At 36.5% G+C, this 24,727-nt stretch overlaps 1 protein-coding gene across 1 annotated transcript in view; it reads left to right on the forward strand.

Annotated features, from left to right (window-relative positions):
• Positions 1-24,727, forward strand: part of LOC149528795 (DNA damage-binding protein 1-like) — a 169,516-nt gene that overhangs the window by 111,038 nt on the left and 33,751 nt on the right. The window contains exon 14 of the mRNA XM_089810655.1: positions 23,505-23,615. Within this exon, the coding sequence (XP_089666781.1) occupies positions 23,505-23,615 (111 nt within the window). The remainder of the gene's footprint in view (positions 1-23,504; positions 23,616-24,727) is intronic.

The raw sequence follows: 24,727 nt of genomic DNA on the forward strand, positions 1-24,727 counted from the left end.
TCGGCTACACAATATTTACCGACGACATCATCCCCCCCAAAAGAAAAAAGTCGTCTCCGGACGACAATTACAAAATATCTGAGACAAATTAACAAAACAGAGTACATTAACTGACTATTACAACAAAATAGATCTGTTTCTGTCACACCACTTTCACATTCGTCTCGTGCCTGCACTAAATTGGTCTCCAACCCACGTTGCATCTGTAGCCTCTGCTAACACAATACTTTCTCCTAAATCAAGTTGACCTTCATAGCCATCCGTGCTACTTTCTTTGCTTCCAACTCCTGGGTATGCTAAGCCAAGTGTTGCCGAACTGCCTTCAACTGGATGATCAGCTCCTCCCGAGTTCTCTACACATCCACCAAGATAGCTTCACCTAATCCAAGTGCCTCAAAGCGTATCACAACACCTAATCCAAGTGCCTCAAAGCGTATCACCCCTCTCAAAAGGCTTGCTCCGTTGATCTTTTCACCTTTGGCACACTATGCTTGCAGCAGCTCCAGGTCTCATCAACTGGTCACACTTCCCACGATTGATAATTGAACGGCTGGGGGTCTAGGGGGCATCGCCTTCAGCAGGGTCGAGGGGCAGCGCCCTCGCGGGGTCCTGCCCCAGGCGCGCTCCCTGTCGCAATACAGGGCGGGGTTGAGGAGCAGCGCACCCGTTGCCAAGACCAAATTAGCACTCTCAAAACCACACAAAACTCCATGGAACACACCATTTTTGTCATTTTCTTCCAATTCCACACTCTTTCTAGCAATTGCTTATGTTTTCTCGTCCCTTCTCTTTTGATTGCTTCCTTCTACCTTCTCTTCTTTACCCTTTCTCCAGACTTATTTTATCAGTCGTACAAGCTTTTGGTGGACTGTAACTTATTATCTCCTATGCCGTACGGGAAAAAGAGAAGTGCAATAAGGCGTACAGACAATGTGAAAAAACTGTACTGACCATAGACGAACCAGAATACAAGGAATCACAATTTTGGAGTGGCTGAATGAATCCCTGAATTAGATGCCGTATTTGAATTGGAAGGAGACCTACCAAATAAAATCCATACAGTCTGCCTGGAGTGTCTTTGTACCAATAGCCATACGGTTTTAAAGTTACCTCCTCGCCTTGAAATTGGCCATACGGTGTACGGATGGTATAAAATTCTGGAAGACAAGTCTTAACGGTGCCCAGAAACAGCCTCCAAATACATAGACAATTTGTACGGCAGCAAACAATAAATTTAATCTTCAAATTCGTATGGTTGCAAATAGGTTATATCCTTCCAATCCGTATTGCAGCAATTTATCTATTCAAAATCCATACGGTGGTCAACTAAGAACTTAATCACTCTTAACTGCACATGAGGGCTGTAGCCGTACGAAAATCTCCTGTACTCTGAACAACCAAACTCCTGTTCCTTTTGAATGCATAGACATCATACTGAATGCCTCAGATATTTCCTTATTTTCTTGAATGAAGCCGTACGACATCCACAGACCATGAAGAATGATCGTACGGTGATATCCTACACTTGAATGAAAATCCATACATTGTCTGGTGCTCTTGTAAGGTTATAAAGTAAAGCCGTATGATATTAGAAGGAAGGCCATATGGTGACTATACCGTATGGTTCCTTCCAGCTTGCCTACAAACCACCGTACGGTGACTTATTTGCTCTTCTCTTTTAAAAAAAAAAAATTTAATTTAAAAAAAAAAAAAAAAAAAAAAAAAAAAAAAAAATTCTTCCTCTGAGTTTTGTCCTTCTCCGACGACAAGGAGGTCATTCTGGCATGGTACATCTTGAGCTTTGAGATGTTGACTACCTCTGGTATTTCTTGCCCGTCTAATGTCCACAACTTTATTGCTCTGTTGTTGCCCACTTCCCGGATCTGGTATGGCCCGACCCATTTGACTTTAAACTTGCCTGGTTTAATTTCGTTTTGTCTGTCATACTTCAACACTATCTGCCCTGGTTGGAACTTGTTCAGTTTCAGGTGTTTATCATGCCATGCTTTGCACCTGTTTTGTGTCACCTTCGTGGCCCATTGTGCTTGCAATCATCGCTCATCAAGTTTATTTAAGTTACACGATCTCTTGGAACTCGGTACCATGAATTCCGTTGGCTGCCACTCCTTGCCATCAATAGCTATATTCTTGATTTTAGGACCTTCATTCTGTACTGCTGAAGTTTTTATTAAGCCCTTCCTCTTTGTTTTTTGTGCGGACCATATGATGTGTTTTCTTTGCTGCCGGCACCTTTCTGGTAAATTCGTGGTGCGTTGTAACCTTTTCTTTTCGTGCGGTCCGTTCACTGTGTTCCGTATGGTGGGATCTTTCCTTTTTTTGGGTTCGTCCTGTATGTTCTTCTCTTCAGCTTCAGCCGTAACCGCCTTTCCTTCTTCTGCTTCTCTGTATTCCTTTGGACATTCATTTTCCTCTTCTTTCTCACCTTCGTCGACCCTTAACATATTACAACTCGGAAAGAGCTCGTAATCCTCCATCTGTCAGTGGCAAAGGCCGTTCACCGAATCCAAATCATTGTCCGTCGATCCACCTTCCAACCGTAGGACTCCTTCCTCATTGGGTTCCAATCGCTGCTTTCCTTCATCCTCTTCTTCGGAATCAGATCATACGGCTTCTTCGCCCACCATTTGTGTGTGTAAATCAATAATGAATTTTTGTCCTTTGCTCTCCATTGATAGTGTATTCTTCTTCCAGTCATGCTTAACATTTGCTTGTACAAGCCATCCTCGGCCCAGAATGGCGTCATATCCTCTCCTCTTCAGCGAGATGACGACGAAGTCAAGTAGGAACAATTGTTTTCCAATAGTTACAGGCTGTGCCATAAGGACTCCCAACGGTTTGATTCCGTGTTGGTCCGCTGTTAGCAACTGGGATGTAGGTGGCCACAATGTCGGCTGTCCTAATCTCGTCCAGGTGTCCTCCGATAACACATTCACGCCTGACCCTTTGACCACAATTATGTCTGTCAGGACAGTTCCCAGAATTCCCATCTTGATGACCGTCGGATGCCGTCTGGATGAGAGGGCTAATAACATCGGGTCCTCCGCACGTGCTCCACTTTCCTTCTCCCTTCCTTGTTCTTCTGATAATTTAGCAGCGGGAGCGATGTTCGTGAGTGCCACTTGGAGTTGAGGCATTGTGAGCAGCAAATCATTTATCTTGACTGGTACTTCAGTTTGTAATATCTGTCATACGATGTTTTGTTCTGCACAGTTTCTTGCTGAGGTAGCAATAGTGCCCTTCAAGTGTGCTTTCTTCGCCTGCGTCACCTTCTCTATTTCCGCTTGTGCTTCCTCTAATTTCTTCTTTTCCTTCGTTAGGTTGGGGTACAATTTTGCTTGCTTTCGTGTGATTGCCAGAACCTCCTCTTCGTCCATCCCAATGGTGATCAGATTCACTCCTAATTTCGGGCACTTGGCATCTTCATGATCTCCCGAACCGAACCATCTGCATAACAACTTTGGTGCGCTTGCCGTTGTACCGTCTCGTGCAAAGTGGCCCCACAAATTGCATGCTCGACATTGAACCATCGACTGTCTGTTCTCATCGTATTGAATTCGACTGCGGCTTCTGTTATTATTATTGGCATTGTTGTTGTTCGCCTATTGTTTCTGTACCCTCCTGAGGTGGCACCCTCCGTACTGCTGTTCTTGCTCCCTCCTGACATGGAAGCCTCTTGTGTCAGGAACACTTGTTGAGGTCTTGTTTTCATATTGAAGGGTCATTCTTTTGTGGAATGTCCCATGATCTGGCAGATCTTGCAGAACTGGTGTTTCAGACAGGATCCCTTTGTATGGCCTTTTGTCTTGCAGTTTGTGCACCATAGCTCATTTCCCTTCTTTCATCGTTCGGACCATATTCTTTTGGAGGGCTCGGACCTTCTTGCTGCCCTTTTCTTCATCGTTGCTCTCTTCTTTCGAAGACGCATCATCATTTGAATCGAATGAGCTACTCTATTTTTTTTTTGTCTTCTGCTCACTTTCTAAGTTCATTGCTCGATTGTATGCTTCAGTGTATGACAATGGCAGCACAATCTTCATCTTCTGCAGCTTCGGGTGTACGCCTTCAATGAACCATCTTTTTTGTAGCCCATCAATCGACTTATTTTCCATTTTATTGATTAAGTCTTTTAATTTCCTGGCGTAGACTTAGACTATTTCATTCTTCCCTTGTTTTGTGTTGTATATCTCAACTACGATCTCATTGTTGTCACGGAGCAGTTGAAATTTGGTGGTAAACTCCTTCTTAAGGTTTTCCCAAGTGGTTAATTTCAGGGGACCCGTATCGGCAAACCAATCAATTGCTACCCCCCTTAGTGTTGCCGGAAATTGTCAGACCCATTTGTTTGTATCTGTTATGCCATTCGCCCTCCAAATCATTTCGCATGTCTTATAATGTCTGATTGGATTAGTCGTACCATCAGCATCAAACTTGGGCAATTTCTCCTTTGGTCTTGCCATTATTATTCAAGGATGAGGATGAGGGGTTTGTTGTGTACTTGCGCTATTCTGCACTCCCGCACTGTTTTGTACACCTGCGCTGTTCTGAACACCCCCGCTGTTTTGCACACCCTCGCATTTCTGAACACCTGCGCTGTTTCCGATAGTCGTGCTATTTGGTGAAGAAGGGTTTTCGTCAATTGAAGTTGTCTGTTTCGAAAGTGTATCTCGGACGAAGAGTTCACTCCATGCTCGTGCTCCCTCGACACTCCGAGCCGTGCGAGTTAATCCCCTTCCGTCTGGATTCTCTTCCCTTGGCGTATGCAAGTTCAGAAACTCCTCCCTTGCTTCTTCCACCAAATCCAGTTGCTCTCGAGTCTCCAACAATTCTTCAGTGCTATTGTGTCCGTCGGCAATTTTCTGAAACCTTCGTCTGCGTTCAGCTTGCTGTGCCAAAATTAAATTCCCTTGTGCTGTGCGTATTTCATCCTTTTCTTTCAGCTTATTCTTATTTTTGTTTAACTAATTCAGCATTAGTCTTCATTCCTCTGCCTTTGTTCCAGGTCCATCGGGCAACGACGCCAAATGTTTACCGAATGGGGTAAATGAATCAATGCACATAGACAATAGACAAGAACAACAGTGCTCCTTTTATTATTCGGATATGCCAAAGACATTACATTATGCTTATGATGATGATACTTACAATGATCCCAAAGGGTGTATATATACTTTTCGAAGAACCTTCCCGAAGGGGTCCGTTGGCTACATGACAAGAATCTTCCCGAAGGGAACTGTTAGCTACATAACAATAACCTTCCCGAAGGGACCCGTCGGCTACACAATATCTACCAACAACAAATGATACACTATGCTTCTAGGCTTCATAAGTATGTATATATATTTTTATAAATTTTACATATTTTTGTACAAATGAACCCAAAACCCTTCCCAAAATTTTGCCATACTGGCGGACTGGTTCTTTGGGCCTATATTTCAAATCGAACTCGAACCAGTAACTTAGAGTGTTTATTCATGTTATTTTCACTGTGCTTTCGAGTGCATTGAAATGTGCTTGATTGCATATGAAATTGCATCTACAAGGAGATGTGTACTTTCATGCGCACCTACATCCTTATCTATCCCCTTAAGAATCAACCTAAGAACTTAGATCAAAATCAATAAAATTGTCCACATTGTGATAACTCCTTTTGCTAGGTATTAATAATAAAGAATGTTTATGCAATATATTCATCTAGTTAGCTACCTTTTGATTTGTCAAAATACTTCCATTCTTGTAAATTTTGCTCAAGGATTAAGCAAGAGCATCTAACTTCTAGCCTATGTAATCTATAAGGATAGCAAAAATGTCGCATTATTGTAGGATGTAGTGACCTTCATTGAAAATGTTCCTTTTGGGCTATTCGATTGAATTCATATATCCATTACAAGGTAGAGACCGATAGAAGATTGGTTGTGTTCAATAGGAACCACTACCTTTCTTGGCTTTGGCTTTATGTTGTCTAATTGTCATTATGTGGAAATTAGTCTAGAAAGGAACCTAGTCTATTAGAGTCGTTCATTGAAAATGTTCCTTTTGGGCTATTCGATTGAATTCATATATCCATTACAAGGTAGAGACCGATAGAAGATTGGTTGTGTACAATAGGAACCACTACCTTTCTTGGCTTTGGCTTTATGTTGTCTAATTGTCATGATGTGGAAATTAGTCTAGAAAGGAACCTAGTCTATTAGAGTCGCTCCCACCAAAACCAGTGAGATATCCCTTTGCTAAGGATATTTGACCTCGTAACTAGCCACACCAAGAATGTTGCTAGGGCCCCCAAATATATTTTTCTTGCATAGAACTAGGCATAGAGCCAATATCATGTCCTTTTTATTCTCATAAGTAGGGGAGGGAGGCGTTAAAATTGGAAGATGTAGTAACAGATACTAAATTTGTTGTCATCCACCAAGAAGTTATGTAGGTACTGTGCTCCTTTAAAATACCTTTAAAACATTGGTTTGTGATGCAACCCAGGAAGCCCATTTAGCAGCAAGGGAATGGTTGTATCCATCCTTGAATTGAGAATGCTCAAAACATTACCTTCAAATCCAAAGCCCACTTGAAATAAGCCAAGCCTATCCTTTTTACATGTTGGAATTGTATCCATGGTAGGAGGATAATAGTTTTCCCATTTTTCTACTCTCAATTGCTATCATACCGTTTTTAGGAGCTTAGGAGGGATATTTATTGCCTTGTTCTTAGACCCATTGTACTACACCACCACTCGGTAGGTGAAAGGCCAAAGTGGCAAGTCATTGCACACTTGCCATCACATATTGTCTATTGGGCTTACTTGCCAGATATAATAGTTTAACACCTTAGCAGAATAAACAACAATTGATGAAATCCTTGAGGAATATCATTTCAATGGCAACTAAAATGTGGCTCATTGTTCACCTCAGTTGCCATGATGGTCAATATCCCAATCACCTTGATTCCTCCATTGTGTCAATATGACTACTGTCATAAATCGTCTGCATTGACCCATATAGGCATTAATAAGCGATTATTTACAGAAGCTTCATTGCATCATATCAGGGATAGTTTTATTTATATTTGAAAAACTAGATTCGACAATAACTCTAGTGGTCCAAATTTTTTAAACACTTGACACTAGTAAAAAATCTGGAGAAACAATCGGCATTAAATTGTGACCTTTATTGAACTCTTCAAAATATAAAATTTCTTAAAATATTCTTTAAAACACACATGCATTTACCGATAAAAAAACACACACGCATCAAATTTGTAGAACATATACTAACTTTGGATTCCATCATATATAAATGAAATTTCTGCCAAATACATAACAATTTAAATTTTACAAATTACCGTACAGCCATATTTCCGAAAACAAGTGCAGCATTTGAATAAAATTAAGTTTGATACATATTAAAGTTTAAACTTCACAAAACAACTACAACCTTTGAATACATTTTAAGTTCTTTCAGTGTTATTGAAAACTAGAAACCATAAATTATGTCTACGACTAAAGCTCAAAGGAGATTGTGGGTGGGTGTTGCTGAAGTAGTGTAGTATCCTTATGCCATGATGGTCAATGTCCCAATCACTTTGATTCCTCCATTGTGTCAATATGACTACTGTCATAAATCATCTGAATGGACCCATACAGACATAAATAAGCGATTATTTATAGAAGCTTCATTGCATAATATAAGGGGTAGTTTTATTCATATTTGAAAAACTAGATTCGACAATAACTCAACTGGCCCAATTTTTTTTGAAAGCTTGACTTTGTAAAAAAATCGGGAGAAACAATCAGCATTAAATTGGCACCTTTATTGAATTCTTCAAAGTATAAAATTTCTTAAAATATTCTTAAAAACACGTGCATTTTTATCGATTAAAAAAAAACTCACATCTATCGAATTTGTAGAACATATACTGACTTGGGATTTCCATCATATGTAAATGAAATTTCTGCCAAATACATAACAATTTGAATTTAACAAATTAGCGTAGAGCCATATACCCCAAAACAAGTGCAACATCTGAACAAGATTAAGTTTAATACATATTAAAGTCCAACAACACAAAACAACTACAACCTTTGAATACATTTTAAGTTCAATTTTCAGTACATTTGAAAACTGGAAATTATTTCTACGACTAAAGATCAAAGGAGATTGTTGCCACTGGGTGGGTGTTGCTGAAGTAGTGTAGTACTCTTAATAAGTGCCTAAATGTGTGCCTCATCCATAATGGTATGCGTCTGCATGGAAGCCCCTGATGGATGGCCACGCTTGCACTCCTCCTCATGTGCCACCACTTGTGTAACCCAATCAAGAAAGGATCCACATCTATATCATTATTGTTAGGAGGAGCAATCCAATCTGTTGAATATGGATCTATGTCATCCAAGTCAAGTGCTTCACGTGATGCTTGTTGTTGCACCTCTTTTCATGCAATTAAAGGTTTTACCGTGCATACACAAGGTCATTCAAGCATTATTGAGTCAAGCTATTGCTCTTTTTTGTGTGAATGGCCTAAAAATCTCTCCAATTGCACTCACAATCTAAAGCACTACAAGGTTGCAATAATATGCAAATGACAACCTTTTGAAGACTAGGCATTGTAACACCATAATCTTCCCACCACAAATTCCCAAGGATTAAAAAATGCCATTTATAACTTAGTAAATATTTCAATAAACTTAATGAGCAAAATAAATGGTATAATAAAATTAAACTCAAGTTCTTTTATACCTAGCTGCAAGGTATCTCTTATCTTTGTAATCAAATGAAGAAAACAATGGCACCTCCGCCTTCTTATAGCTCTGTAACTTATCAAGTATCAGGTCTCAATGGTTCTCATCATCAACTAATCTTCAAATACATGCATTGAGGCCAACTTTAACCTCCACATTTTCTTTGGAAGTTTTGGAGGAAAATAACTAAGGGTTCAAGTAGTAGGCAACAACATGAGTATTTAGGTGCATTTTTCGATTCCACCTCCAATTGATTACACACTGTTGTTGGTAAAGTTATAAAATAGCCGATGGGTAGATTAGAATGTTGTTGGTAATTATTATGTCACCGACGAGTAGAATTAATTATTTCCGAATGGGCGCTACGATTGAGTCACCCTTTCGGAATGGTATATGTACACCGTTCGGAATGGACTTTTGATCATGGTTGTAACCATCATTGGAAGCACTATGTAATCTCTTCGGCATATATGCGAATAATAAAAGGAGTACTGTTGTGTTACATATTCTTGTCTATTATCTGCATTAATTAACCGTTTACCTCGTACGGTAAACACACACCTTGTAGGTCAATATTTTTTCTCTTTTAGCCCATACAAGTGTCAAATGGCCTCTTTGGCCCTATTTATGGCATCAAATAGAACATAGATATACAATTGGCAGAGGACTCCCTGAGTTGTAAAAATTAGCCATGCTTTCTAGCCTAGCAAGTTTTCATGATTACTAGCTTGAAAACTCATTAATAGTTTTGTAACAACACTTAAAAGGCTAAAACTGGCCCATATTAATTTTATTTCTCATTTCTTCACTTATATTTTGTTGAGGGGGAAAATAGACTTCCAAGCTCTTGAAAATTGATTTTTATTGATTTATAGTGGACTTGAGGTGGTTTTTGACGAGGATGACATCAATGATTTGGAGAGGGAGGCTATAGAGGTGTGGTTTGGATTTGGTTTCATTCTAGATGACATTGAGTTGAATGAGTAGTCATTGCTAGTGCCAGGAGAAGCTAGAGGTAGAGCTATATCCAGGATGGAGGATGAGCCACAAAGTGAATTAGACATGTTAATTCTATGAGTAACTTTGATAATATAATGATCTGCTTCTTCAGATCGAATAGATCTGGTAATGCATTTAATGAATTAGCCTTTAGAAGACATTTACTTTATTTTGCAGATCAGCGTTCCATTTGGGAACATTTTGCTAATGTCTTAATTGCTTAAATATAGTTAGTTTAACTAACTATTAGACATCTCTCAGGGACGTTGATTTGGATAAATTAAATATGTTTAGGGCTGACCTAGAAAGGGTCATGTCCTTTCTAAGGACATGCCCCTTGGGTTTACTATAAAGGAGAGGTAAGTATGTGGATAGAAGGCACACATTAAACACAAACGAGTCTGCTCTTCTAGCATTACTACCTTGAGCGATTTTATATCAAGATTAAAATCGATTTCCAGAATTAAACACCATTCTCCAAGAACAATTAATATTCTGTCCAGAATATCTAAGGACCATTCCTAGCAAGGTTGAAGGTAATATATCAGTATTTTTACATCAGAATTTGCAGAAAACTTACATGGTATCAGAGCTCTGGTAGTCGAACCTTGGCTCTGCAAATAAATAATCAAAGGAAACAAGAAAGCCATGAAAATCGTATTAGATAGAGTTAAAAATTAAATAGTACCTATGCTAATGAAACATCAGACAACATTTAATATGATGAGTGCATTATTAAATACATATGAGTTTAACAATGCAACTAGAACCCTTGCACTAAAAAGGCAACTAAATCATATAAAAATAAGGAAGGGAGAATCTATGAATTCATACTTCGTAAGGGTGGCTAGTCTAAGAGATGAACTTGCAAGTATAGGGACCATAATTGAAGACAAAGATTTGCCACTTATGGCTATAGATGGGTTATTGGATTCATGGGAAACATTCTCACAAGGAGTAAGTGCTAGAGACAAGCTCCTAGACTTCAATAGACTTAAAGGAGACTGCCTTCAAGAAGAATCTAGGCAACTTAATAAAGGACTGAAATAAAAAACTGGAGATGAAGAACTTCATGTTCTCAATGCAAATTCCTGCAAACGAAAGAAGAAACACTTTAAGAAGAAGATGGCCCCTCAAGGCAATAACAAATTCAAAAGGGACATATCTAAAGTCAAATGCTTGAAATGTGAGAAAATTGGACATTACAAGTCAGGCTGCCTTGAGAATACAAAACAAGAAGTAAATTTCACAGAGGTGACTAGACAAAAGAAGATTATGATTCCAGAAGATTATGTACTGTATTCAGCACTATCAAATGAAGTATCAAGCAAAGCATGGATAATTGATAGTGGATCATCCCGTCACATTACATGATACAAAGAAGTACTAGACTCAATAGCAGAAGAAGATAATGACGAAGTTACCATAGGTGATAATTCCACTCATTCTATCAAAGGAATTGGGAATTGCACCTTGAAACCGAAGTCGAGTATTTCTCTTCATCTCAAAAGAATACGCTATGTGCCAGGAATCAAGAGGAATCTAATTTCTGTCACAACACTTGAAGATAATGGACATAAGGTTGCATTCATGGTCAGAAAAACATTGAACTTAGTGGGGATGTAATATTTGAAGAAGATTTAGCATTCAAAAGAGCCCTAAGTTCTGAAGATCCTTCACATTTACCTAGTTTTGAAAACAATCATGAATTTGAGTTTTAGAGGGAGACTATTGAAGAAATTGAAGGTGAAATTGAAAATCTTAATCTTGAGGAAACTCAAAATCCTAAGAAAAGACTACTTTGGGCTATTAAGACTATAGAGGAAGCACAAGACTTCACTGCACCATCTGGAACCTTCAGAGAGAGCAAAAAACCCAAAAGATTTTCTAGCTATGCAACAAACATGAGTAACTTATTTAATCAGAACCAACAAATGTTTCAGATGCTATCAAACATACAACTTGGAAGGATGCCTTGACAAAAGAATACCAATCCATTATTAAGAATGATGTTTGAGAAATTGTTCCAAGGCTTGAGGGAAAATCTGTTGTCTCTTCTAAGTGGATATTTAAGATAAGCATGCTGCTGACGGTAGCATTGAAAAATATAAGGCCAGATTCGTAGCTTGAGGATTCTCTCAGAAGGAGGGAATTGATTATGAAGAAACCTTTCCTCTAGTTGCCAGATACACCTTTGTAAGAGCAGTCCTAGCTATTGTAGCATCAAAGGGATGGAAAGTACATTAGATGGATGTGAAAACAACATTTCTAAATGGAAAGATTACATAAGAGGTATATTTGGAACAACCTGAAGGATTTGAAACTCATTATCCAAAAAATCTTTGTGTGCAGACTCAAGAAAGCTCTCTATGGGCTTAAACAGGTTCTCAAGGCATGGTATGAAAGAATCGATGCATATCTCACTAGTTTAGGGTTCTTTAAGAATGGAGTTGATCCAAATCTCTATTATAAAAGGGATAAAGATGATATGATAATTTTGATACTATATGTTGATGATTTACTAATAACAGGTGATGATCATCTTATAAATCAATGCAAGAAAGATCTAATCAAAGAATTTGATATGAAAGATTTAGGACTTCTTCATTACTTCCTAGGACTGGAAGTATGACAGAATTTTGACAACATCATACTTAATCAAGGAAAGTATACATTAGACATCTTGAAGAGATTTGGAATGTGGAACTACAAACCTATGTCTTCTCCAATGGAGACTAATCTACACAAACTTAAGGAAGCAACAACATAATCACCCTCCATAGATTCTACTCTTTACAGACAGATGATTGGGTTTCTTACGTACTTGGTAAATACAAGACCTGATATTTGCTATGTTATTAATGCCTTAAGTCAGTTTATGTATGAGCCAAAAGATATTCACCTGGTTGCAGTTAAACACATTATGAGATACTTACAAGGCAGTCTTAACCTTGGGCTTGAATATAAGAAAGTTGACTTAGACTTACATGGATTCACAGACTTAGATTAGGGTGGAAGTGTTACTAATAGGAAAAGCACTTTAGGATGCTGTTTCATTTTAGGCTCAATAATGATATCATGTATATGTAGAAAGTAGTCATTAGTAGCACAGAGTTCCACATAAGCTGAATACATTGTAGCTGCAATGGCTTCTCAAGAAGCAGTTTGGCTTAGAAAGTTACTTGTGGGATTATTTGATCAACCCATGAATCACACTGTTATTCAGTGTGAAAATTAGAGTTCCATAAAGCTTTCTGTGAATCCAGTTTTCCATGATAGATCCAAGCATATTGAAATTCCTTACCATTATGTAAGAGATATGTTAGACAAGAAAACAGTCAAGTTAGAATACATTTGCACTGCAGATCAGACAACAAATATTCTTACCAAACCTCTCTCACTCTAGTGAAGATAGATCACTTCAAAAAAAGACTTGGTATGGTTAAATTATAATACATTTGTATTCTTTAATTATTAATGAAATAATTTTGTGTTAAAATTATTATTGTTAGGCTATTGATTATTATGGGCTTCACTATTTGTATTCATCATCTAAGAGGTGACGATTTCTGAGATAACGAACACTTGTATAAAAGACATTATGAGAGATGACGATCCCTGAGATAATGTACTGAACAATAGAGAACTACTGTCAGATCTGGATGAGTTCAAGATCACATTGTGATGTAGACATTTCTATGCCTATGAGTGACAACTTGGATAAAGGAAGAATTTAATCATTCTCCGGATTTTATCTTGTGTAATGGCAGATCTTAACTTACGATCATATTGTGTTATAGGCTTGTCAATGCTTATGAGTCACAACTTGGATAAAGGAAGAATTTAATCATTCTTCGGATTTTATGCAATATTGTTATCACAAGACTAGGTGATAATTCATAATTATCATATTATAGGTATATGATAAAGTATCATGTGTACAATGATATCACATGCTTAGAAGATTCAGTTAGATATAGAGTATCAATCTATGTTTAGTCATCAATATTGATGGTGCTAGATATGTTATCTCTCATTATGAATATCAAGTTAAGAGGGAGTGTTAATTCTATAACTCTGATAATATAATGATTTGCTTCTTCAGATCAAATAGATTTGGTAATACATTTAATGAATTAGCCTTTAGAAGATATTTACTTTATCTTGCAGAGCAATGTTCCATTTGGGAACATTTTCCTAATGTCTTAATTGCTTAAATATAGTTAGTTTAACTAACTATTAGACATCTCTCATGGACGCCGATTTGGATAAATTAAATATGTTATAGAAAGGGCTGACCTAGAAAGGGTCATGTCCTTTCTAAGGACATGCCCCTTGGGTTTACTATAAAGGAGAGGCAAGTATGTGGATAGAAGGCACACATTAAACACAAACAAGTCTGCTCTTCTAGCATTATTACCTTGAGTGATTTTATATCAGGATTAAAATCGATTTCTAGAATTATATACCATTCTCCAAGAACAATTAATATTCTGCCCAAAATATCTAAGGACCATTGCCAACAAGGTTGAAGGTAATATATCAGTATTTTTACACCAGAATTTGTAGAAAACTTACAAGACATACCAAGCTAGGAGGCACAATCATGCCCAATTCAGACTTCTAGGACTAGACTCCCTAGTTCTACCTCTTCCTTAGTTTTTACTAGTGTTGTGAAGAGGAAGATGTAGTTATAATTATGCATTTATTTTTAGTTTTACTTAAATTATTTACTTCTTTGCTTCCAACCATCTGCATTCCTCACAAGAATGTGCTTTTGTATCCATTTTATGTTTAAATATATCTAGATTAAGCTTGTTTCTCTTGTTTCTCTTGTTTCTCTTGTTTTCTCATTTATTGATGCATTAGATGCATCTTTTCATTGAATATTGCAAAAAAAAAAAAAAGAATCTCTAGTTAAATTTAAACAAATTTTAAAGTACATAGTGTTTTGCCAAGTTTTTTTCAAATTTTTTTCCTGAAATCTTGGGTTAGTTTTCCACCTATGATATAGATAACCCATGGGGTCTTTATCCCCATCCACTATTTATAGAATCCCCACTAACAATTTTGACACTTTGACGTAAATTAATCAGCGAATCGCAATATCATAAAATTAAATAATAAATCATCAATCAAGGATTGAAAACTTAGCAAATATAACATAAAAAACAGCCTTCATGATCTTCTCTACTTTATATTTCTTTGCATAAGGACTCTCCCGTCATCTCTCACTCAAAGATTTGCTTTAGGTTGGACAATGTAGCTGATATTCTTTGGATGGTGAGAAAATTAGTGTGCTCTCTTATTATTACACAAAGTACACAATGTACTCACGAGATTGCACAAGATCTTTATCATTAGTGTGCTCTCTTATAAGGCTCAAGACCCATATGTGGTTGGAGATGTACTTTGTGATATTCCTTCCATTTTCAACCACCTTTTCCACCCAACTTGGTTTCCTTATGTCCTTAAGGAGAAAGTTAAGACAATGGGTAGTAGATGGCTCAACAATAATGTCGAATGGCTGGCCATCAAAAGTCTTGCTAAATGCTATGTATGCAACAACATTACGAGTCATAATTTGGACGAGATTATAACCTTTTCCACCCAATGGTGGATGAGTGTTTTGGATCTCATCCTACAAGAACAACCCATTCACCTCATAATGATTGGCCCTTGAGCCCCTTCCTTGACACATTCGTTGTAGTGGCCAGTTGATCCCAATACAAATGACATAAAACATAAAAGGAAATATTTTTGTAGTACCAAAATATAGAAATTGCCAACTTTGCTTCATGTTGCATCTCTTTGCTCCATACAATGCCTTACAACCCAAGTTGAGCGTTTGGAGTATTATGTGGACCCATGTGTGGTTGTAGATGTACTTTGTCATATTCCTTCCATCTTCAACCACGTTTTCCACCCAACAGTTTTCTTATGCCTTCAAGGAGGAAGTTAAGATAATGGGTAACACATGGGCTCAAAAGTAATGTTGGATGCTTGACCATCAGAAGTCTTGCCAACTGCTACATATGCAATTGTATTTTAAGTCATAACTTGGACGACATTATGTGCTCCCACTTCCATCACCGCCTCGTTTAACATGTTGCACTAAGTCTGCATTTTGCACTTGATTAGAGACATCATTTGATTTTAATAGTACTAAATGTCCCTCTCTAGTAGCTAGAAATTTGATGAGCGTTCTATTCCTACCATTTGTCCACCCATTGCATGTGATGGTGCAACCACTCTATTTTCATATTTTCCTTTGGTCTTTTATAGTCGATGAGTGTTTTGGACATCATTTTGCAACAACTCACTCACCTCGTAATGACTTGGGGTCTTGAACCCCTTACTTGACATGTTCATTGCAATGATCATTTGCTACCAACATTATTGTTTGAACAATTGTAATATTTGGCTTAATATTTGCAAGGATTATAATATATGCGAGTAATAATAATATGACATATAATATATGTGGAAATATATATATATATATATATATATATAGTTTCCTTTGACTCAAATTTGATATTAGATTCTTTAGGATAAATGTTATATTTTAATTTATCATTTTAAATATATATAAATATAAAATAATGAATCAATTTCTATTATATCTAAAAGTATACACAAGTGTATCTATAGATAATAAATAGAAATTAGTCACAAGGAGACATTACCTCAATGTAATATCATATTGAATGACATGATCACATATATCTTGTTAAGGGGATTTCCACCATAATGATATCACCTCATGATGTTAGGAGTAATGGCTTGCAAAAATCAAGTCTCATGGTGTTTACCAAGTACTCAGAGTAATGGTCTACAAATATTGAAGTCTCATGATATTCACCAAGTACTCATGATGCCCATAAGGAGTGTGCACACATTTCACTCATTGATACTTACCATAAGGACTTTATAATCATGGTTTGTTCACAGATGTTAATCCCCCATGATATTTCTATACAATACAACTTGTAGATATTGTATGATGATATCTCTCTCAGTTGATATTGATTAACAAGATACAATATATCACGATCTACTAAGATGTCAATCATATGATATCCATCATGATAGAAGATCAAGTTATTGTAAGGACGTCATCTTTCAATAACTTCTCAAAATACAAGTGATAATCATTTAGAAGTTGTTACTTCTTCATTATGTACACAGGGCCCAAGGAATCATGAAATAACACTTGTGATAAAATGGAAGTATTTTATTAGTACAATAATCAAAGATGTTGAGATTCATTTTCAGTAATTACAACCATACCAAGTTTACCTCTGAAGTGTTCCACCTTCGTTCTCGCAAGAGGTTTGGTGAGGATGTCTGTTGTCTGGTTATCTATAGTGACATACTTCAGCTCAACTACATTCTTCTCCACCATGTTCATATCAGAGAGTAGATCCACAATGGATATTCCCAGAGAATGGAACGAGGCTTTCATCTCAATGTTCTCTCTCATAGAGAATGATGCATTAAGGTACATCTTAGGTAATCACTGATGCTGATACTCCCTCTCAATAAGGTTTTCGATCCATAACTCCAAGTTTTTCTTCAATACTGCTCAAACTTCACTTTAGAAGAAGGCTTGGAGAAAATATTGGTTGTTGGATCTTCAGTGATAATGTACTTTGAATGAATAGCATTCGAAGTATTCATCTATGGTTTAGGCATTTGCATAAAGGCCTTTTAGTCTACACATACGGAACTTCATCTTATGAATCATAGTCCTTTGACTACTACAGTTTGTTGATCACCATCTCGACATGGCCTACTCCCTCTAAATCAATATGACCAAGATCCTCAAAAGTCAACTGAAGCATATCCACTATCTGCTCCCTCTGTCACAAAAACATGCTTTGATTCATAGTAACATGAGTGAATGTGCTAAACTATGGATTTATCCTTAGGCTTGGCAACAACAGGCATTCAAGATAATGTGGTTCCCTTTTGAAGCTTCAAGTACATGCATTGACCTCCTGCCTTCTTCGTCTAAGGTTTCCACTTTATCTAGCAACATGACTAAGGAATCCTAGATCCAAAATCACTATGGAGGTACTGTCATAAGATTGAGTCCTGCACAATATTTTGGTAGCATGTCTAATGTACCCTTCTTTGGTTCCTACAAGAACATCCCCGGAGATAGAGAAAAAGAACAAGAGCATAGTAACTCTTATATTACATGCAGGGATATATTTAAGAGGCTGACTACATTACACAAATAAAAGTAGTATTCAAGAGGTAATAACCAAAAATACTTATCTCAAGATGCTCATTAACATCCTTACTGATGCAATTTGCTTCTTTCTTCCTTCCTGTTTGTAACATACTCCAAAAGAATTCCTCATTGCCCTGTTGGGAAGGGAGCACCCTTTTGGTAGCAAGGACACCCATGAGAGCTGATGTTATCTTCAGTGTAATAGGAGTACCATACGGAATCACTCCAATATTCGTTGACACCACTACTTTGTTTTTTTGTCAATGCCAGTAAGTCACTCCAAACTGTCCCTAATTTACTGCTAATAGAATACAATTGCTCTTTGCAATAGTAATCACTCTTGTCTTGAATGATGGGTTATGATAGATCAGGTATTCATTATTATTGAAGATTGCTTAAAATGTGGACATCCATGCATAGAATAATTAGCCACCAAGATTGCTTAGTTCTCTATGATGGCTACATGGATAACTTGGACCAACTCTTGCTTGACTTAATTCTGCATGATGAAATTCGTATCTCTAAATGACTATAACCTTGATATTCTCCAAGACTAATTTAAACATAATACAAGGATCTTTCCATTATTTGATATAATGAGTTGTGGTGATCATATTATCATTGTGACAGTGATGCTTTGATGCTCCATACATCATATTGATAGCAGTGTGTAATCATCATGTAGTAGATTTCATTGCCATCTCTTAAACCATTGTTCCTTGACTTTTTAATGAAGGCTCAATCTCTACCCATAGCTTGACAATTCACGAAAAAAGCTTAACCGTACCTTTATGACTGTATTTTTCATCTAAACACGACTCTATCTTTTAATGCAGTCACTGTAATGCTCATGGACCCTTTTGCCTTGGAAATTTATAGCAATTACTTTGAGTTCTCTTTTCTCACTAAAATTTTTATATAATTTTCTTAATAAATGTAATTTTCCTATATCTGCACATATCCTTCTTAAATGTCCAACTTTATGCCAGATTTTTGAAGGTGGCATCGCTCCCATCTCTTGAAAATGCATATCATTCTTGAATTACTTGTGATTGAGGCCAAGCCACAGAAGTAGATGGCCACAACAGCAGTGCTGAGACAAATTGTGCCACCAATACCATTGCTTTCAACAACCATGAAACCAATAGATAAATATGGAGGTTGCAACAGCTTTCAATTATTGAAACATTCATTCAGATATAGAATAAATATGCCCAGTATAAAACACAGTATTATCTGCAACCTTTAATTGTTGTTACTAAATAGGATATATGAACTCCTATTCAGTACTGTTGTGACCATACGGAGAGAAAACACATTATTTGCATCTTCAACTAGTGACAAAGATGGAAATCAGTTCAAAATTTGACACTATTCTTGTTGTTTTTGACCTTGCTATAAGATACACAAGGCAGTGAAAACTTCATCCAGCAGAGACATACTCACACACTTAATACTGGAAAGCTTAGTAAGCTTCACTGAGCAACTCGATCATCAATACATGCTCATGTTTGACACATACTTCACTTAGTAGATGGTCTTAATTTGTCTATGATAAATCTATGTGTCTAGTTGCATTTATTCTCTAGGTATGTCATGCAGCATAAACATCTCCTGAAATAAGAATATGTGATTACACAAATTCATATATAAACACCTCGAAGTCTCTGTAGAACATTCAAAGTTAATGTCATAGTATTTAGAATGAGTTCCCCACATATGAAAGGGTCGTACAAAATATATCCCTTCAATATTTAGTCTTGATTTTTGGCACAAAAATATTCACAACACTTAACCGATGGAAATTTATAGGCCCAATAAAATATGTATTTTACCCATACTTTTGAAAGTCTGGAGTCAATCAATTTGTTTTGCATCAGAATGGGACCCTTTATGGAAAGAGGAGTCGATGGTATTGAAGTATTTGCGGTAATCTCAGAAATATAGTGTTCATGGCAGAGATCACGTCATTTCCTTCAAATATCATAACCTTTCAAATTATCCTGTTGCCTGATAATCTTTTTCCTATAGTCTCGTTGATAATTCTCAAGCTTTCCGTAAGGTCGTAGTCTCCAAAAATTAAATCTGTGTAGAAAAAACTATATCTTGTGCGGTCATGAACAATCACCGCCCTCTGAAGAATCTGCCCAAGTAAATTGTTGAAGGATATATCTAGGCCAACTTTGCTTTAGTAATGAATGTATATGTATTTCCTTTTAAAGTTAGTTTTAATTCCCTCACCCGCACAATCAAAATATAAAACCTCACAGGCCTGGAAGTAGGGCCTGCTCTGATACCATGTTAAATTGGTTCAGATTTATCTGCTTTGAATTTGAATTTTTCTGCTAAAATTATTAACTTACATTTTCTCAGAATTTCCTTTTATAAGTCGTCTGATTCAATATAGTAGATACAAACTGTAACTAACACTAGGATAGTATGTATGGAGGCTGTCTTGTTACTGAAACAATTGAAAACCTTGAAGACTGTTGATCTGTATGTGTTCGTAGTATCTCAAATGTCTCAGCCAGCGAATATAAGTAGACCTCCGTGGGGAATGTTGGGGCATGTCAACAGAGGGATATGCCTCCACATTGCGTGGAGACATTTCACTCTGTGGAGATGGTTCCATGGACCCTCTTCCAATCGACCATCATTATTGTTTGAACAATAGTAATATCGAGCTCAATATTTGCAAGGATTATAATATATGTGTGTAATAATAATATGACATATAATGTATGTGGAAATATATATATAAAATTTCCTTTGACATAAATTTCGTGCTAGATTCTTTAGAATAAATATTATATTTAAATTTCTGAATTAAAAAAAGAAAAAAAAAGAAAAAAAAAAACTATATATATACTGAATCAATTTCTATTATATCTATAGATAATAAATAGAAATTAGCCACATTTTTTTATCCGACCGAAGCTACAAATCATCAACATCCTGCAACAACAGCCCACTCACCTCATAAGGACTTCGGGCCTTGAACCCCTTACACATTCATTGCAGTGATCAGTTGATCCTTAACTACATTAAGTATTGAAGGGAATATTGTTCTAGAACCAAAATCTAGCAACTGCCGACTTTGCCTCATATTGCATCTCTTTGCTCCATGCAGTGCCTTGTAATCCACGTTGAGCACTTGAAGCATTATGTGGAACTTAAAACTATGATATATGCCCACCCACTTTTTTCGATCCTCTTACCCATGGCCCAATGGAAGAAGAAGATGAAGCCCACACTCTTGTTTGCAACCTTGTATAACAGAAATCTAACATTGGAGCTGCCATTTTTTCTGCTGTCCTCTTTTATCCTGCCTTATTTTGCACATCTGCTTCAAGGCTTGTTAATGCTTCCCTTGTAGCCTCTTCTGGACAACTGTCACATAGTGTAATATCATGGCATTCAATATTTGCAAGATGATATTTGAGTGCACTTATGCCCCCAGTCGTATACTTGGTGCAATGGTTAGAAGTGACATCTCTTCGATTTGCTCCTGTTGTCCCATGTTTCCAACAAATGCCCTTCTTTCTGCCAGCAGCCATCTTCTTTTATCAAAATAGGTAGAGAACCTAGCAAAGATGAGACAACATAAATAATTAGAGAACATTAAATAAATAATAGTACAGATATATCATATAACTGTATAAGAATTAGAGAATCTGTACCTACAAATCTGTATTTATTGATCTATATGCATAAATCTGTAATTATTAAGCTATATTCATAAATTTATAAATCTGTTTTCATAAATCATTTATCAATCCATAAGATTGATGAAGTTTAATCACCTATTTATCGCATAAGATTTATTAAGAATTCTTTTTGATCGCATAATGATCAGAAATCAGAATTGTAAGATTATATAAATTTATAATAATAAAACTGTTGACAAACTCAAAGATTATATAAAGATCTAAATTTATAATCATGTAATAAACTGAAATATTGTATGTCGGGTCCTGTTTCAGGCATTCAATTCAAGGAAAATAATAACCAAAGTTGGGTGTGGCATTCGGCTCAAGGAAAATACTATCAACTGCAGATTAAAATCCCATAGGCTGTTACAACCTTCTCTCCGTCTGTCACAGCCTTCAAACTGATAATCATATTATGAAATGTTGAAAACTTGACTTCACCTCTAAACTTTTGTGTTTCACTTTATCACTGGATTTTATGCTCAAAAAATCGTGTGATCTCACAATTTTTACCCAAAAAATTACTGCTGAGACTTTGGACAATAATTTCCTCTGTGGCTATGATGCGTGATGTATCACAAATTTGGTTATTTTTATGTGATATTTTCAACTACGGTTTTACCTTTATCTGTGCTTAATCCAATGCTCAGCTATATAGGCACGTTCCTCAACTTCAGCATTGCCTTCCCTATAGATATGGGAGACAGCATATTCTTCATAAAATTTTAACATGCTTACACACTTGGAGAGCAACCGATCAAGACTCCAATTGCTTTTTGCCGCTTGCACGGTACCTTTATAGTGAACAGCAATTCACCTTCGGTCCATAATGTTTTGAATCCAAGTTTCACGCTTTGGTCAGACCATACCTGAGTGCCAATGTTTCAGCTTCATTGTTGGGGTAACTTATTTTTGTTATTGCATCACCTTTATGATCTTTCATATGCAGCCTGCTCTTGAAATCCCCAAATTCTTTCAGGAAGCACCATCGAGTTTAGCTTTGCACAACACTATGTTCACTCTTTGAGATACAGAGGACTTAACTATGCCAACCTCATGAACTTGGCAACCATGATAGCACTTTTCTTCTTTGTCTAGAGCACGTATGTTTTTGTGATTGCTTTCCTATAGATATGGGAGACGGCATATTTTTCATAAAATTTTAACATGCTTACACTGTTGGAGAGTGATTGATCAAGACTCGAACTGCTTTTTGCTTCTTGCACAGTACCTTTATCCTGAGCAGCAAGTCACCTTCGATCCATAATGTTTTGAACCCAAGTTTCAGCACTTTGTTCAGACCATACCTTAGTGCCAATGTTTCAGCTTCATTGTTGGGGTAGCATATTTTTGTTATTGCATCGCCTTTATGATCTTTAATATGCAGCTCACTCCTGAAATCCCAGAATTCTTTCAGGAAGCACCATCAAATTTAGCTTTGCACCACACCATGTTCACTCTTTGAGATACAGAGGACTTAACTATGCCAACCTCATGAACTTGGCAACTGGCAACTGCGATAGCTCTTTTCTTCTTTGTCTAGAGCATGTATGTTTTTGTGATTGCTTTCCAATAAATAAATCAACGAGGAGGGACTTCTAAATTTGGTAAACTCTTTTTGTGGTTGCTAAGAGCTGAAAATGTCTTGTGTAGTTGTTGCTCAAGGGCATTGCATTGAGTAATTGAGTAATATAATATTTTAGACCTTAACAAAACATGAATTCTATTTTTGTTATAAGACTGCGTTCGTTTATATAGTGTAGTTGTTTTTAATGATGTGGCAGTGTGACTGTTATGACAGGTAACAGCCATTTCTGTGAGGTTAGTAAGTGCATCATCAAGAAAATTATTAACTGAATGGAGAGTGCCATCTGGATATTCTATCATTGTAGCCACGGCAAATGCTACTCAGGTTTGTTCTTCCAGTTACTTATTTTCTTATGTGTTTACGTGTTTCTTTCAGCTTAATGCATGTAATATGTATGATTTTATTTTATTTAGTGATGAAACTTCTCACTATTGCAAATGTAAGCTGTAGGCAGTCTAAGGTCCCCTTTCTAAAATAGGATTTAACAACTAAATGAACGAATAGATAATAATAAATTATCATTAATATTAATTAATAATAATGACCAATATAATATTAACTTGTTATTACTAATATTAAGATTAATAACCAATCTAATAACTTTGACCAACTATAATAATTATTATCAATAAATGATTGGTTCAATCATTTGGAAGGGACAACAATTAGCAATGAGTAGGAGCTGAAAACAATGCAGGTTTGTTCGCTGATAAAAGACAACACATATGATATAGCAATTACCATTCAATAGGGTCTACGATTACATTTTTTATACTATAAAGCAGTGACTTAATGGAAATGAATCGTTAATATAGACAGGGCCTAAATGGTGTTGTTAAATAGAATCAAACACTAATGCAGCGTGTCTCTACAGTGATTAATATTTATTATTTTATCAACATTAAGGAGACCCGACATATCTGAAGGTATTTCATTGATTCTATGATACCAATAATGCATATTTTTCTTATGGTGAAGGAGGATTAACGGATCTATATCTTTCCGATCGGCAATTAGCTAATTAATTAATTAGTTAGCCAAACAATGATTAACCCTCAAAGCCAGTGGTTAGCTTAACAAGTTTGATTAGATTAGACAGCTCGATTTGTATAAATGTAAAGGTGCGATCAAGGGAGAGATATGTCCATTCCCAAGCAAAGGAGATACAACTATTCAATGGACGAGATATTTAATATGGATTAATATTCATTGCCAAGGGTATGGGATTTGGTGTTTTTACTCTCATTGTTATCAGTTTATGATGCATAAGGCAGATTATATTACACTAACAGTATAGTCAGTTTGTATATATGCATTAGTTCCTATTTGGTGATTGCCGGACCTAAATCAGGACATTCATTAAAAGGCCTTATAATTGGTAATGGTAAAGCTATATATCTGACCATCTTACAATTCTTATTTTAATGGAATTTGTG

The sequence above is a fragment of the Cupressus sempervirens genome, chromosome 11, assembly GCF_028749045.1.
Source record: "Cupressus sempervirens isolate cs-2001-9-10 chromosome 11, ASM2874904v1, whole genome shotgun sequence".
Classification (NCBI taxonomy): Eukaryota; Viridiplantae; Streptophyta; class Pinopsida; order Cupressales; family Cupressaceae; genus Cupressus; species Cupressus sempervirens.